The 14,998-nt window shown below is 49.2% G+C and overlaps 1 protein-coding gene across 1 annotated transcript in view; it reads right to left on the bottom strand.

The window, feature by feature from the left end:
• Window positions 1-14,998, bottom strand: part of ALKBH5 (alkB homolog 5, RNA demethylase) — a 26,804-nt gene continuing 11,806 nt past the window's right edge. The window contains exons 3-4 of the mRNA XM_010367689.2: window positions 2,983-3,138; window positions 1-1,732 (exon numbers count right to left, since the gene is read on the bottom strand). Coding sequence (XP_010365991.1) covers window positions 1,555-1,732; window positions 2,983-3,138 — 334 coding nt within the window. The 3' untranslated portion in view covers window positions 1-1,554. The remainder of the gene's footprint in view (window positions 1,733-2,982; window positions 3,139-14,998) is intronic.

Below are 14,998 nucleotides of genomic sequence, written 5' to 3'. Positions count from 1 at the left end.
TTTCAAAATATATTAGATTTGGTTTTTATTGTAGAGCACACATATCAGGGCAAAGTGCTGCACACACAACTACAAATCATTTTTGGGAAAAAAGCTGTAAAAAAAATAAAACTGCAACTGCTTTAATTATGCAGTCCCGACTTGAGAAATCCACGCTGGCAAAGGAGTTCTGGCCCCTGAGAGGGGCTTCTTGATGGTGGCTGCCCCAGATTTCTGCAGCCTATGAGGTCTTAGGCCCAGACCTCTGTACACAAAGCCCCAAAGTGGTGGTATCTTGGTTGCTGGGAGGGCCTCTGCTCTTGGCAAGCCCAGGTCCTGACCTGGCTGACAAGAAGACATTCCTAATGAATCTAGATCCACAAAACCTTTCTGCCTTCCAGGATCTGAGTGGGTAGAACCTACCAAAGACTTTACCTTTTTTTTTGAAAGCCCCTTCACCAACTCCCATACCCTGAAGCGGAGGAAGCACCAGCCCAGTCTGCAGGCCTGAGTTCTGGCCTTGGATGCATGCTGCCGGCAGACAAGAGGGGGCAGGCACCTTCCTAGAAGGATGACATGAGGATGAGGCCCAAGCTGGCCAATGGAGAAGGGAGGGGAAAGGAAAAAGCCAGGAGACTAAAGGGGGAAAAAAAACTCAAAACAAAAGAAAACAAAAACCCTACCACACACCACAACAATTTTCCATACCCCAAATGCTAGACTTGGAAGGACACCAGTCCCTCTAGCTAGAAACAATTTCTAAAACTGACCCAACGTGGCAAGTCTAACTGTTCCAAATAATCACACGCATATGCTCAAAAGGAGCAACCAGCAAAAAAGTGTGCTCTTGATAAGAGAGGTCAGGACCACTGCACTAGCCCCTCAGCAGCCCAAGGAACTGTGGACAGAGTAGGCTAGTGGGCGTGGGTGGAGGAAGCCTGGGAAGCTTAACAACAGCTTTGGGATGGCAGGGGCTGGCACTGTTTAAGCCCCTGCCCAGGCAACCTGAACTCTGCTGCAGGAGGAAGAAAGGGTGTTTGCATGAGCTTGCAGGGCGTGGATGGCAGGTGAGAAGTGGAGAACAGCAGCCCCCATGTAGAGCCTGTGAGGCTCCAGGAGACCTCAACCAAGTACAGACATCAGTGGAGGAAAGGGGCGGGCAGAAGACTGAACTTTGTTTAGAACACTGCGAAGATTTACATTGAAAGCAAAATAATTTTCTTAACCAAAACATTTTGTTGCTTTTAAATAAACCCAGCCTGATACAGCCCCACTTAAAAGATGGCTGCTCTACTCCACCACCTCTACTGGCCACTCCAGCATCAGCCTCTGTCCCCTATAGATGCCAACAGCCTTTCCATCCAGGAGGAATACCAAGAATATGAGAACCCAGGTCCTGGCCAATTCTATTCTTCAGCCTTAACAGGCAACAAAACCAAGGAAAAATATATAGAATAAAAAAACAAAAAAACAAACAAAAAAAAACCCAATAAACAAAAACAAAACCCTCAAAACAAAAGGAGGGGCAACTACGAAAGGATGAGCCAGAGTTCCCAGGAGGGCGGCGGGTAGACCTCAGTGCCGCCGCATCTTCACCTTTCGGGCAGGGCTGCCTGCTGCCTCGGAGCAGTCCTCTGAGGACTCGTAGGACTTGCGCCAGTAGTTCTCAGAGCTGAAGCTACCCCTCCGCCGGTGTGTGGGCAGCAGCACCGAGCGCCGGTTCTCTTCCTTGTCCATCTCCAGGATCCGTGGCCTGCAAGGAAAGGGAGGCAGGGTGTTATCTCAGAGGCTGTCAGGAGGGGCCTGGCTTTACCACTGTACCTGGTCTCATCCTTGGGATGGGTCACTCCAGCTCAGTGGTCCTCAATGAACGGTAGTCCTGGCAGAGGCCCTGGTATCAGAGGTTCTTGCCCACTAACTGCCAGTGACCACCCCAGTCTTTGGGACATTTCCCAATTGCCCTGTGGGGTCTGCCTGGCTTGGAGTCTGGTGCCCTGGGACACTGCCAGGGCTGCTGGACAGAGATCTTCCCTACCACAGCCTCAAGACTCTGCATCGTTCTGCCATCTACCTTTACTTCCCAGCTCTACCCACTTTCTCTCTCTTGGGCCTCCCAACACTCCCTTCTCCACTTACCAACCCCATTACCCCCCGAAACCACAAAGCTCTTTTGTGTCTCGGGGTTTAGTTCATACAGTATTTCCTGCCTAGAATGCTCTTTCATGTCTTCCTTATCCTTCTGGAATCAACTTAAACATTACCTCCTTGGAAACCTTCCCCAACACTTAAAACTTTTTTTTTTTTGAGACGGAGTCTCGCTCCGTTGCCCAGGCTGCCCAGGCTGGAGTGCAGTGGCGCCATCTCCGCTTACTGCAAGCTCCGCCTCCCAGGTTCATGCCATTCTCCTGCCTCAGCCTCCAGAAGAGCTGGGGCTACAGGCGCCCACCACCAAGCCCGGCTAATTTTTTTGTATTTTTACTAGAGACGGGGTTTCACCGTGTTAGCCAGGATGATCTCGATCTCCTGACCTCGTGATCTGCCCACCTTGGCCTCCCAAAGTGCTGGGATTACAGGCGTGAGCCACCGCACCCGGCCAAAACATTTTTTTTTTCCTTTAAAAAAATTAGCTCCTCAAATTCCTTTTACCCAACCCTTTTTGAAATAAGTCCCTGATTCACTATTATCCAAGTCCCAAGATTCCCTCCTGACACCTAAAATAATTCCACAAGGGCGTCTGTCTGGGTGGAACTGAATAAGGAAAGTCATGGGAAAGCCATGATATTCCCATTTGCTACAGTCTCTGCCTGACCCCTTCTCTCTGGGGGTACAGGCAGTTGGCCAGGGTTAGGTGGGAATGTCACTAATGCCACCAACTCAGAGGAACCAGATTTTGAAAGAGTGAGCAAACCAAGGCTCATAAACAGCCTACCCCAGGCTTCTCCACCCATCTCACCCTGCAGCCAAGCCTTTGCCAGCCTTTGCTGCGGATCCTAAGCTTACTACCTGTGGGCAGCATCAGGGTCTGCTTTGCGGTGGGATCGCTTGGGTTTCAGAGCAGGGTCCCTGTTGTTTCCTGACAGGCGATCTGAAGCATAGCTGGGTGGTAACACGGAGCTGCTCAGGGACTTTGTTTCCAATCGGGGTGCATCTAATCTTGTCCTGTAAAGGAAACATGCATGGGGTCACCAAAGGGCCTCTGGTGAAGGTGTGGGCACCATCAGACCAATTCTCTGGCCAGGCAAAGTGGGAGCCAGCAGTCTCTGCTCTGAACCTCAGTCCTTGAGGTTCAACTAGAGATTGGTCTAGCTGACTTTCAAAGACCCTCCTCAAGTCCACATTTAGGAGTAAGGAATGGGAACACTTTTGTTTGGAAACTCCCAAGGATAGGCTAGGTTGTGCTACCCTAGGGGAAAGATCCCAGGGCTCGCTCTCAGCTGAACGAAGCAGCCTCAGCTCACTCCACTTGGACCCACAGGTTCTCTGGGGCCATCTACTTCATTTGCCAGAGGACCAACGGCCCCACTGGTGGGTCCCAACACAGGAATGATCCCTGGTCCAGGCCTGTAGAGGGGCTGGAGAGAAAGAGAGCCAGAGCTACCCTATTTTCTTACTGTACAGACAGGGATGCTGAAACTGAGTGGCAGAGCCAGGGTGGGGAACCCAGGCCCACTCCACAACCATGAGCAGTCACCTGGTGATTTCTGCTCATTTCAGGATGCTGACGATGTAGAAGCCAAAAGGCTTTTGAAGGCACAGTCCCCACCGAGCAGCAGGTATAGGTACAGGTTTCAAGGAATACACTGCCTAGTAAAGGGAAGGCACACAAATACAGATGAGGAAGAGGGGGATGGAGAAGCTGGGAAGAGATAACTCAGGGCAGTGATCCAAGTCCTTTATGAAGCCAGACCAGAAGGGAGCTGGCCTGGAAAACCTCAAAGAAGCCCTTAGGCTCCTTGTATGGTACAGAGAAAGCTGGCAAGTCAGGCAGGTGGGAGCAAAGGGCAGAAGGACCCATGTAATAGACTGGGTGGGAAGTGATAGGACACAGCTAGCAGAGACCCTGAAGGCACCTTTTCCAGGGTCTGCTAGACACAAAATAGTAACTTAGTTCCGAAGAATTACGGGCTGCAGTCAGAGCAGGACTCTAAGGATACCAGAGGATGCTGACGAAAAGCAAGCAGGAGGGAAATCCAAGAACTGCCTTGGGCTAGGCTGCTTGGCATCCTTGGTAACAACTGCATCTGGTCCTTACAGCTCCCCCCATTCCCCATGGCTGCCTTCCCACATTCTATTGGCTGGCCTGACGAGAAGGATCAGAAAGGCAGTAAGTCATGCATCCTGCAAGTCATGGGGGAAAGTTTAAAGCCCAAGTGAGACTTCAAGCCTGACAGGCAAGAGTTACTCTGAACCTGGGCAGGAAATCTCTCTCCTAAAGGCAGCAGGGGCATCTCCTTCCTTCCAGCTGGGAACCAATGTTCTGATGCCTCAGGCCCAAACTGGTGTGTAGGCAGGTAAGACAGGCATCCCCATCCCTTTGCTTTGTTCTTGTAGAGAGGGATGCCAGAAGGACCCAGCTGCAGTGAGTGGCTCTCCAGTCTCAGGCTCCTCTGGACTGCTCCAGACTCATGGATGCAGAACCTAGCATCAACAGGAGAAGATCTAGTCTTGGCACTGCCACTCAGAATCCAGGCTAGTCACTATCCTTCCTGGGGCCTCAGTTTCCCCATCTGAGAAAAGGACAGAAATGTGACTGGCTCTAAGGCTTCCTTATGCTGAGGGTCTAAGGAATGGAAGACAAGTTGGCAAGTTGCCTCCTTCAAGGCTGGAATTCTCTGGGTAGAGGTGGTATTGAGCAACTACTAGAGATGATGTGAAATAGAATAAAATCATTCTTTTAAAAAAAAAAAAAAAAAAAAAAAAAGTCGTGTTTTGCTCTGTGGCCCAGTCTGGAGGGCAGTGGTATGAACACAACTCACTGCACCATTGAACTCCTAGGCTCAAGTGATGCTCCTGCCCAAGCCTGCCAAGGAGCTAGTACTACAGGCCTGGGCCACCATGCCCTGCTAATGCTTTTTTTTTTTTTTTTTTTGGAGAGACAGGGTACCACCATTTTGCCTAGGCTGGTCTCTAACTTTTTTTTTTTTTTTTTTTTTTTTGAGATGGAGTCTTGCTCTGTCCCCTCAGGCTGGAGTGTAGTGGGGCAATCTTCGGCTCACTGCAAGCTCCACCTCCTGGGTTCATGCCATTCTCCTGCCTCAGCCTCCCGAGTAGCTGGGATTACAGGCATGTGCCCCCACGCCCGGCTAATTTTGTATTTTTAGTAAAGATAGGGTTTCTCCATGTTGGTCAGGCTGGTCTCGAACTCCCAACCTCAGGTGATCTGCCCGTCTTGGCTTCCCAAAGTGCTGGAATTACAGGCGTGAGCCACCGCACCTGGCCCAATGACCTTTTCTTTACCAGGCGTTGTGCCACCAAGTTGAGAGGTCCAGGTGGCAGAGATCAGACTAAACGTTAGCCATTATGCTTGACTTAAAGAACTCTAAGGGCCTCACTGAAGAAAGTCCCTCCTCTAGTATCCATAAAGCTAAGACCCTATAGGTGCCAGGGAGCCCATGGTTCAGCGAAGGAAGGTCCCTGTGTGCTCCAAAAGCCCCAGTGAAGCCCTGGTGGGGGCACTCTGGAGTTGTTTCTTTGGGGGAATGATGGATGGTAAGAGAAAAGCAGAGCCACCAAAATGAGAGCTCTTCACACATCCCCTGGGACTGTCACATCTCGTAACAGTTGGAGAAGCTCCTGCCCTCCCCACACTTCCAAAAATCCACTAAGCTGCAGGATGCCAGGCTAGAGCTTGACTCCAAGCCCAGTGCCTACCAGTAGCTTAACTTCAGAACATGCCCCAGTTAAAAGGCAACCAATTCTCATGGTGCAAGCCAGATCTTCAGGGTTTAGCAGAGAGAGCCACAAATTTGGATTCAGGAGGCCCAGTTCTAGCAGTAAGGTCTGGACCCAGGCCTCTTCAGGTAATAACAGAAATGAAGACCTGCCTTACAGATCAGAGTAGGTATTCAAAGGTCAGAGCAAGGCACCTTGGGCATGTGAGGTGGGGGTTGACCATGATACCCAGAGTGGTCACCTACAGTGTCAGGACAAAGCAGGGACAAGGGAGGTCACAACAAAGGATGGCTGTAGCACTAATGTGTGAACCTAAGGGAAGGGAGGGAGTTGATCCGATCCTAGGTCCTCCAGAGAAGCTGCTGGGGTGAATTATTCTCCCTGCAGGGATTGGAAAGCAGAGCTAAATCCCAGAGCAAATCACTAGCTTGAGTCACAAAGTCCACCTACTACTCCGTAATGGCCTCTAAAGCGCAGGTGGGGCCAGGCACAGTGGCTCACACTTGTAATCCCAGCACTTTGGGAGGTCAAGGTAGAAGGATTACTTAAAGCCAGGAGTTTCAGACCAACCCGGGCAACAAAGTAAGACCTTGTCCCAATTTTTTTTTTTTTTTTTTTTTTTTTTTAAACAGTCTTGCTCTGTCTCCAGGCTAGACTGCAGTGGCACGATCTCGGCTCACTGCACCTCCGCCTCCCAGGTTCAGGCAATTCTGCTGCCTCAGACTCCTAAGTAGCTGGGACTACAGGCGCATGCCACCATGCCCAGCTAATTTTTGTATTTTTAGTAGAGACAGGGTTTCACCATGTTGGCCTGATGGTTTTGATCTCTTGGCCTCGTGATCTGCCTGCCTCAGCCTCCCAAAGTGCTTGGGATTACAGGCATGAGCCACCGCACCCGGCCCTAATTTTTTTAATTAAAAAATAAAGTGCTGGTGGGCCCTCCTCAGTGCAAGAGAGCACTGTGCAGGTGGCAGGGCCACCATTTCTGGGAAGATGGTAAACCAGCCTGCACTCAGGCCACAATGACCCTGGAGCGAAGGCGGTCCTCAGCCAGCTACCAACTACTCTCTAACTTCTGGCTCCACCTTTACCAGTCAACCTTGTGCTAAAAGCCTGGCTTTCCAACAAAGTGAGGCAGAGACCAGTGTTGTGGGACTGTCCAAGCATCCTCTTGGGTATTTAGTGACCTGGTTCCCTAGAGCTAAGGTCTATAAGCTCCAGCACCTTTGAGAATCAAACTCCCACAAAGCTCAGGCCTGTACCTCGCTGGCTTTCCTGCAATAGTACCCACTCCCCTCACAGGACTCTCCCCACCCATCTTCCACCAGCCTCCTGCCAACATCAGCTTTTTTGTTTTTTGGAGACAGAGTCTCACTCTGTCACCCAGGTTGGAGTGCTGTGGTGCAATCTTGGCTCACTGCAACCTCTGCCTCCCGGGTTCATGCCATTCTCCTGCCTCAGCCTCCCGAGTAGCTGGGACGACAGGCACCCGCCCACCACGCCCAGCTGATTTTTTCTGTATTTTTAGTATAGACAGGGTTTCGTCGTGTTAGCCAGGATGGTCTCGATCTCCTGACCTCGTGATCTGCCCGCTTTGGCCTCCCCAAAGTGCTGGGATTACAGGCTTGAGCCACTGCGTTCAGCTAATTACTGTTTTTTTTTTTGAGACGGAGTCTCACTCTGTCTCTCAGGCTGGAATGCAGTGGCGCGATCTCCGCTCACTGCAAGCTCCATCGCCTCCCAGGTTCACGCCATTCTCCTGCCTCAGCCTCCCGAGAAGCTGGGACTACAGGCGCCCGCCACCACGCCCAGCTAATTTTTTTGTATTTTTAGTAGAGACGGGGTTTCACCGTGTTCGCCAGGATGGTCTCGATCTCCTGACCTCGTGATCCGCCCGCCTCGGCCTCCCAAAGTGCTGGGATTACAGGCGTGAGCCACCACGCCCGGCTGTCAGCCATTTACTTTCTTTGAAACAAGGTCTTACTCTGTCATCCAGCCTGGAGTGCAGGGATGGGATTACAGCTCACTGCAGCCTTGACTTCCTGGGCTCAAGCAATCCTCCTGCCTCAGGCTCACGAGTAGCTCAGACTACAGGTATATGCTACCACACCTGGTTATCTATCTATCTATCTATCTATCTATCTATCTATCTACCACACCTGGTTATCTATCTTATCTATCTATCTATCTATCTGAGATGGAGTCTCACTCTGTAGCCCAAGCTGGAGTGCAGTGGTGCAATCTATCTATCTACCTGAGATGGAGTCTGTCTGTCTATCTATCTATCTATCTATCTATCTATCTATCTATCTATCTATCTGATCTAATCCATCTAATCCAGCTAATTAATCTATCTATCTATCTATCTATCTATCTATCTATCTATCTGATCTAATCCATCTAATCCAGCTAATTAATCTATCCATCTATCTAAGATGGAGTCTCACTCTGTAACCCAAGCTAGAGTGCAGTGGCGCAATCTTAGATCACTGCAACCTCTGCCTCCTGGGGTCAAGTGATTCTCGTGCCTCGGCCTCCCAAGTAGCTGGGACTACAGGCGCGTGCTACCATGTCCGGCTAATTTTTTGTATTTTAGTAGAGATGGGGTTTCATCATGTTGCCCAGGGTGGTCTCAAATTCCCGAGCTCAGGTGATCCGTCCACCTTGGCCTCCCAAAGTGCTGGGATTACAAGTGCAAGTCACCGCACCCAGCCAGGAGGAGTTTAGAAGACCACCTAGCATTCACAAGTTTAACCACAACTGCCCAATTTACAGGTGCTCAGGTAAGATTGCATGTGGAGACGAGTGGCAGAGCCAGGGCAGAAGCCCAAGTTTGTCACCTCCCTGGTGATCCCATTGTACCTATATTCCTTGGGCAGGCCACAGACACATCAGAACAATCAGGCTGCCAAAAGGGCAGGGTGTATACATGTGGACACAGACTTACTGAACTAGGGAACAAATGTGAGCTAAGTCTAACCACAGGAGACACAAATCATGGACAAAGGAGCAACATGAAGCCCTGGTCAGAGAAACCAAGAGCTAGGCACCCCTCATCCCACTGCTGAGGAATTAAGTCCAGAGTGAGACCTCCATTTCCTTCCACTGTTCATCCATCCACTCAGCCTCACCTTCAGATTGCTCTGCTCTCAGGGAGGGTCTCCTCCTGACTCCTCGAACTCTGTGGATCTAATGACCAAGTAAGCTACTGAGCTCAGCTTCCTACAATCTCTCACATGCCTCCATGGCTCCCCAGCACCCTCAACATCTCTCTACACAGCGTGAAGTTTTTTCTGTCCTAGGCCAGTGTATCAAGTCCTCCACTCCTTATCTATTCTATGCTCCAGAACAGAGTTCCTGGACTCCAAAGCCTCTGTAAAGAGCATCTCTTCTGACTGAACTACCTTTGCCCCTGAGCCTCCTTCTATGCTGGCTAAGGCGCAAGCATCCTTGACTACCTTCAGGTGGCACTTCTCTGGAAAGTCTTCTTTGACCAGTTCCTGGTGAGATGCTAAATGTCTGCCTTTTCCCAAAGGACAAAAGAGAATAGGAACCCATACAAACCCCATTCCAGGCACTAGCACAGAGCCTAGCACACATCAGCTTAGGTTACCACTTGGCAAAGGGATCTCCAGCTGCTTTTCCCAGCTTCAGATCACTCTGAGCTGAGTTCCACTTGACCAAAAGCAAATAAATGGGCTATATATGCTGCTTTGTGCTACTTTATCTGGTTACCTGGAGAGTACCAATCTCAAGAATACCAGTCTCACAGTGCAATCCTGAGGGCCTCCTAGAAACCAAGGGATTGGGTGCCCTAGTCACCAACTAAAGGCCCTGAAGACCCATAAGCCACCTCTTGAGAATCAATGTTGACCTAAGTAAGGCCTCCTTCCCTCTTTCATTCCTCATCTACGTAAGTCCCCTGTATTTCCCTGCCTCCTAGCCTTTGAGTTTACCACTTCTGCCTGGCTAGCAATTTCTAGCTCAGGGGCCAGATCTACCAAGCTCGCCTTTACCCTCCCTCCTGCTAAGCTGGATGTAATTTTTTTTTTTTTTTGAGACAGAGTCTTGCTCTGTCTCCCAGGCTGGAGTGCAACGGTGCGATCTCGGCTCACTGCAACCTCCGCCTCCCGGGTTCAAGCGGTTGTCCTGCCTCAGCCTCCCAAGTATCTGGGATCACAGACACCTATGACTATGCCCAACTAATTCTTGTATTTTTAGTATTTTCATCATGTTAGTCAGGCTGGTCTTGAACTCTTGACCTTAGGTGATCCACCTGCCTCGCCCTCCCAAAGTGCTGGGATTACGGGTGCGAGCCACCACGCCCGACCTGGGTTTCTGGGTTTTTGCAGGGCCTGCAGAGAATACCCTGTGCTTTTATACCTTTTACACCTCGGCTTTGTGTTGGAATGGCATGCAAAGTGCAAACTTATTACATGTGAAGCACCAAGGGGGCACTAAATTTCCTGCGGTGCCCACCTCAAGTGCCTTGTACATAGTAGATACTTGATGTTTCCCTCAAGTCAGAAATCCCTGCTCAAAGGTCATTCCAACTAGCAAGATGACCTGAGACAGCTCACTTCCTATCTGAGCCCCTTTCCAAACAGAGTTCACACCTTCTAGTTTCAGGGTTAGTACGTGGATGCTTGGCACAGGGCAGCTAGCAAAGCCCACCAGGAGCAGAAGCACAGAGTGCACTAGTGCAGGAGTACTAGGGAATCATGGAAAAACTGGAAGACTCCCCTCACAAATGAATTATTATACCCAATAAGTTTGTCAGCCTCTTGGTTATCTAACTAGTAATCTAGAACTTTAACCACACCTCCAGTAAGGTTAGGTCCAGCTTCCCCTTCCAGGGTTACCAACAATTACAAAGAAAAGACTTGCAAGTTGGTGCGGCTTGCGATCGGTCGGATGGGAGACAGCAACATTCAGGGAAGTTTGGGGGTGCTGAAGCACCTCAAAGAGCCGACTAGCCTGTAGCTGCTGCCTCACCCCACTCTGTAGAGTGCCCCCTACATACTCATAACACTCTCCCCAATCAACATAATTCTCTACTTGCACAGTAGAGGCAAGAAAGCCCTTCTATATCTGAGCTCCAGTTTCCTAACTCAAAGCATCCATCCCAGTGACACACTGGGGGAAAGGGCGGGACTTGGGGTACTCCACTGTGCAAACCACCAAGGAACCACAAGACCCAGGTTCCAGGTCTCACTCAGCCATTTACTGGCTAAGTTGTGAGATCAAACATTATAACACCAAGGGACAGTCTGAGGATTCCACTCTGGGGAGGCTCTTAAAGGGTCACTTCCAGCCTCCCTGTGAGAAACAAGGGCACATGTGCACGAAGACTTGGCACCACCCATGTTCACAGAACCTGCATTCTGTCCAACCAGAAAGCACTTGGCAGCCGCCCACCCATTTCCTTCCATGAGGCCCTTAGAAAGACCTTTCCAGCTCTGACTGACCTGAGCTGGTGACAGAGTTCCCAGGGTCTCCCCCAGCAGCCTGTGCAATCTTTATCTCAACTTATGAGAAGGCAGGACAGGCTCTTAACTCCTCTACCATAATCAGGGCCAGGCTCAGTGCCCAGATTCTACCCACTGTAACACAACCTCACCAGAAGACATCAAACCCAGCCAGTTATCTTCCGAGACCACATCCTACTTATCTCTGGGCAATGCCTGGGCCAAGAGGCTCCCCCTTTTTAACCTGTCACAACCTGTCCTTTCCCAAGACAAGCCCATGTAGCTACTCTAGACCTGCTCCTCACTGGCCTGAATTGTTCTCCACACTAGTTGATGCCTCTTCTGGGCTGCACTTCATACTAGGCCCCAGATGAACAAGGATCTCCTTACTCCTACAGAATACAGACTTGAAAATTCACAATGGCAAGCATATGAGCTATGACAGTCCAAACAGGGGTGTGTGTATGTGTCTGCATGTGTGCTGAAAGGGCTTTAGGTGATGCTAAAATGCTAAAGGGCTTTTTATATGATGCTTTCTGCATGTCAAAATGGTCAATCTGAGCGATGAAGAATGACTAGGTTATTTGAGGAGTTGGTTATCACGCAGGTTATCTGGGGAGTTGGGATATGAATTAGAAGATGAACATGTTAGATGAGAAGGTATTCCCAGTGGAGGCCACACTACTACAAGAGTCCACGACACAAGTCCATGAACTATTATAGGAGCTGCAGATACTTTAGAGCTCCCCACAGTTGTACACTTCCCCAGCTCAGCTGCCCGGGGAAGCTGGAACATCCTCCCACTCTTCTCCAGTCCCCTTACACCAAAGCTGTGTTTCTGCCCTCCAGCCCAGTCTGTGAATGGTTCCTGGGCCCACTCAAGTCAGAAGGTAGAAGAGTCTCAGTCACGCAACAACAGCCATTCCCAAGGTCAAGCCACTGCCAGGGGCCCAGCTGGCTAAAAAGCTTCCCAGGGAGCTGATTAACGATGCAGACTCTTAGCTGTGCTGAGGAGCATCTGACTCAGCTGGACTGGGCGGCCAGGTATGGGAGTCACCCTTCAAGAAAAAAGTAGCAGTTAGAAGACTGACACTCCAGCTACGGCCACTACCACCTGCATATCTAGTTAAGATTTCCCCAAAATAAGCTATTATGAGAAGATGAGAGGAACACTTGGGAAGTTACTGCTCTGGTTCTATATAACATTAGAAGTTCTTCTCTAGGTTCCTGGCCTGGGCAGGCCACCCATCCCTGGCTGCAGTTGGAGGTACCAGATACAGCCTGAGAAGAAGTGACTGTGGAGGAGAGGCTGAAAGAGAGCTACACTCTGGACTCCATTATTTCTTGAGTTCTGGCCTGTGCTGGGAATCACAGAAAAATAAAGTAGAAGGCAGATAAAAACCCTTCCCTTCCTCTGGCAAATTCTGGGAATAGTCTTTTTTTTTTTTTTTTTTTGAGATGGAATCTTGCTCTGTCGCCCAGGCTGGAGTGCAGTGGCCGGATCTCAGCTCACTGCAAGCTCCGCCTCCCAGGTTCACACCATTCTCCTGGCTCAGCCTCCCGAGTAGCTGGGACCACAGGTGCCCGCCACCTCGCCCAGCTAGTTTTTTGTATTTTTTAGTAGAGAGGGGGTTTCACCGTGTTCGCCAGGATGGTCTTGATCTCCTGACCTCGTGATCCACCCGTCTCGGCCTCCCAAAGTGCTGGGATTACAGGCTTGAGCCACCGCGCCCAGCCTCAAATAGTCTTAGGCTAGAAAAGAAAGGCTGCCAACCACCAAGTCGACCCAAGTTTCTGGAGCTCCCATATGTGTTCAGTGCTCTGCCTGTACCATAGGACTGTTGAACAGGTATGGATCATACCCATCTACTATAGTTAAAACAGACTAAAAGTTTTGACTTGACAAAGTGGCAAAGCCACACCAAAGAGACTTCACCACTACATTATTCTGGAGTTAAGGGCCCAAAGGACCAGGAGGCCAAAGTTATTGTTTACTGACTAAAGTTGATGAGCCAGAGAAAATTCCCAATGACCAAAGCTGGAACAATCTGGGCATAAAATAAATTCCCAGAAGTCCGTACTTATATAAAATTATACTTACATAAATAAATGACTGAATAAATGAGGGAGAGCAGACCAATCCCCCTGCAGAAGAATTCTAAATAATTCACCTGGATGCTTCCCCTCAAGGAGATGGTGCTAACTCCCACACTCTAACTGTGGGCATGCATGGTGACCTCCTTCCTAAGGGTACAGTATGGACAAGCAAAAACAGTAATTTTACAGTGGAAAACCTGACAAACAGTGCATCAGCCAGGTGATCAATATCAATAGCGATAAGTTACATTGATAGTATGTATTCTTGGTATGTAGTAAAAATGGCATGCACTTTACCATAAAAACATTAGACAAATCCCAATTGAGAGATGTTCTATACAATATCTAACCAGTCAATATCTTCAAGAATAAGGCAGGCCGGGTGCGGTGGCTCACACCTGTAATCCCAGCACTCTGGGAGGCCAAGGCAGGCGAACCACTTGAAGTTAGAAGTTAGAGACCAGCCTGGCCAACGTCTGCACGAAAAAATTTAAAAAGTTAGCTGGGTGTTGTGGCACACGCCTATAGTTCCAGCTACTCAGAAGGCTGAGGCACAAAATCACTTGAACCTGGCAGGCAGAGGTTGCAGTGAGCCGAGATGGCGCCACTGCATTCCAATCGAGGCAATAGAGCGAGACCCTGTCTCAAACAAAAAAAAAAGGAATAAGGCAAAGTCTGAGAAACTGTTACAGCCAAGAGGAGTCTAAGAGGATATGTCGACTAAATGTAATGTAGGATGATCTTGGGATAGAAAAAGGACGTTAGGAAAAATGTAAGGAAATCGAAATAAAGTAGGGACTTTAGTTAATATACTAATAAAAAATTAAATAGGTGAAATGGGATGCAGAGTACATGGGAACTCTGTACTATCACAATTGTCTATAAATCTAAAACTATTCTAAAAAATAAAGTTTAATAAAAAGAAGGAAGGAAGAAAGAAGAAAGACAGCAAGTGTTATGTGTCAAGACTTGTTTTGCTCTGCTCACTGACTTCTATGACTCTGGGCAATCACCTATCCTCTCTGGGACTCTTTTCAAAAGGCAGGCTTGAACCAGGTATGGTGGCATATGCCTGTTGTCCTAGCTATTAGGGAGGCTGAAGCAGGAAGATAACTTGAGTCCAGGACTTTGAGGATGCAGTGAGCTACAATGGCACCACTGTATTCCAGCCTGAGCAAGAGTAAGACTTTTTTTTAAAAAAAAAAAAAAAAAAAAAAAGCAGGGTGGGCGGTGGGGCAGGCTTGTCTTGAGCCAATGTCTGTAGGGCTATGGCTTCTTCCACTAACTCCGTCTAAGAAATAAATGCTGGTGAAGCCAGGTTTGTTGATGTTAAATAGCATATCCAATTCCCTCCCCAGAGAAGAGCCACAAGCCATGATTCTGCTGAATACTACATCCTAACCTCCCACCCTTGTCTCCTCTTTTCACTCCCTGTTCTTCCCAGCAGTGAAAACCCAGGCATTTTTAAAGCAGGCTGCTAAAGGCATAGTCTAAAAATAATCACCAAGAATACATGTGACAAATAAGGACCAAGGAGGTGAGGAATAGAGGCTAAGGTGTGG

The sequence above is a fragment of the Rhinopithecus roxellana genome, chromosome 19 (genome assembly GCF_007565055.1).
Source record: "Rhinopithecus roxellana isolate Shanxi Qingling chromosome 19, ASM756505v1, whole genome shotgun sequence".
NCBI lineage: Eukaryota > Metazoa > Chordata > Mammalia > Primates > Cercopithecidae > Rhinopithecus > Rhinopithecus roxellana.
The sequence above is the reverse complement of the archived record's forward strand: the minus strand, read 5'-3'. Positions and strand labels throughout refer to the sequence as shown.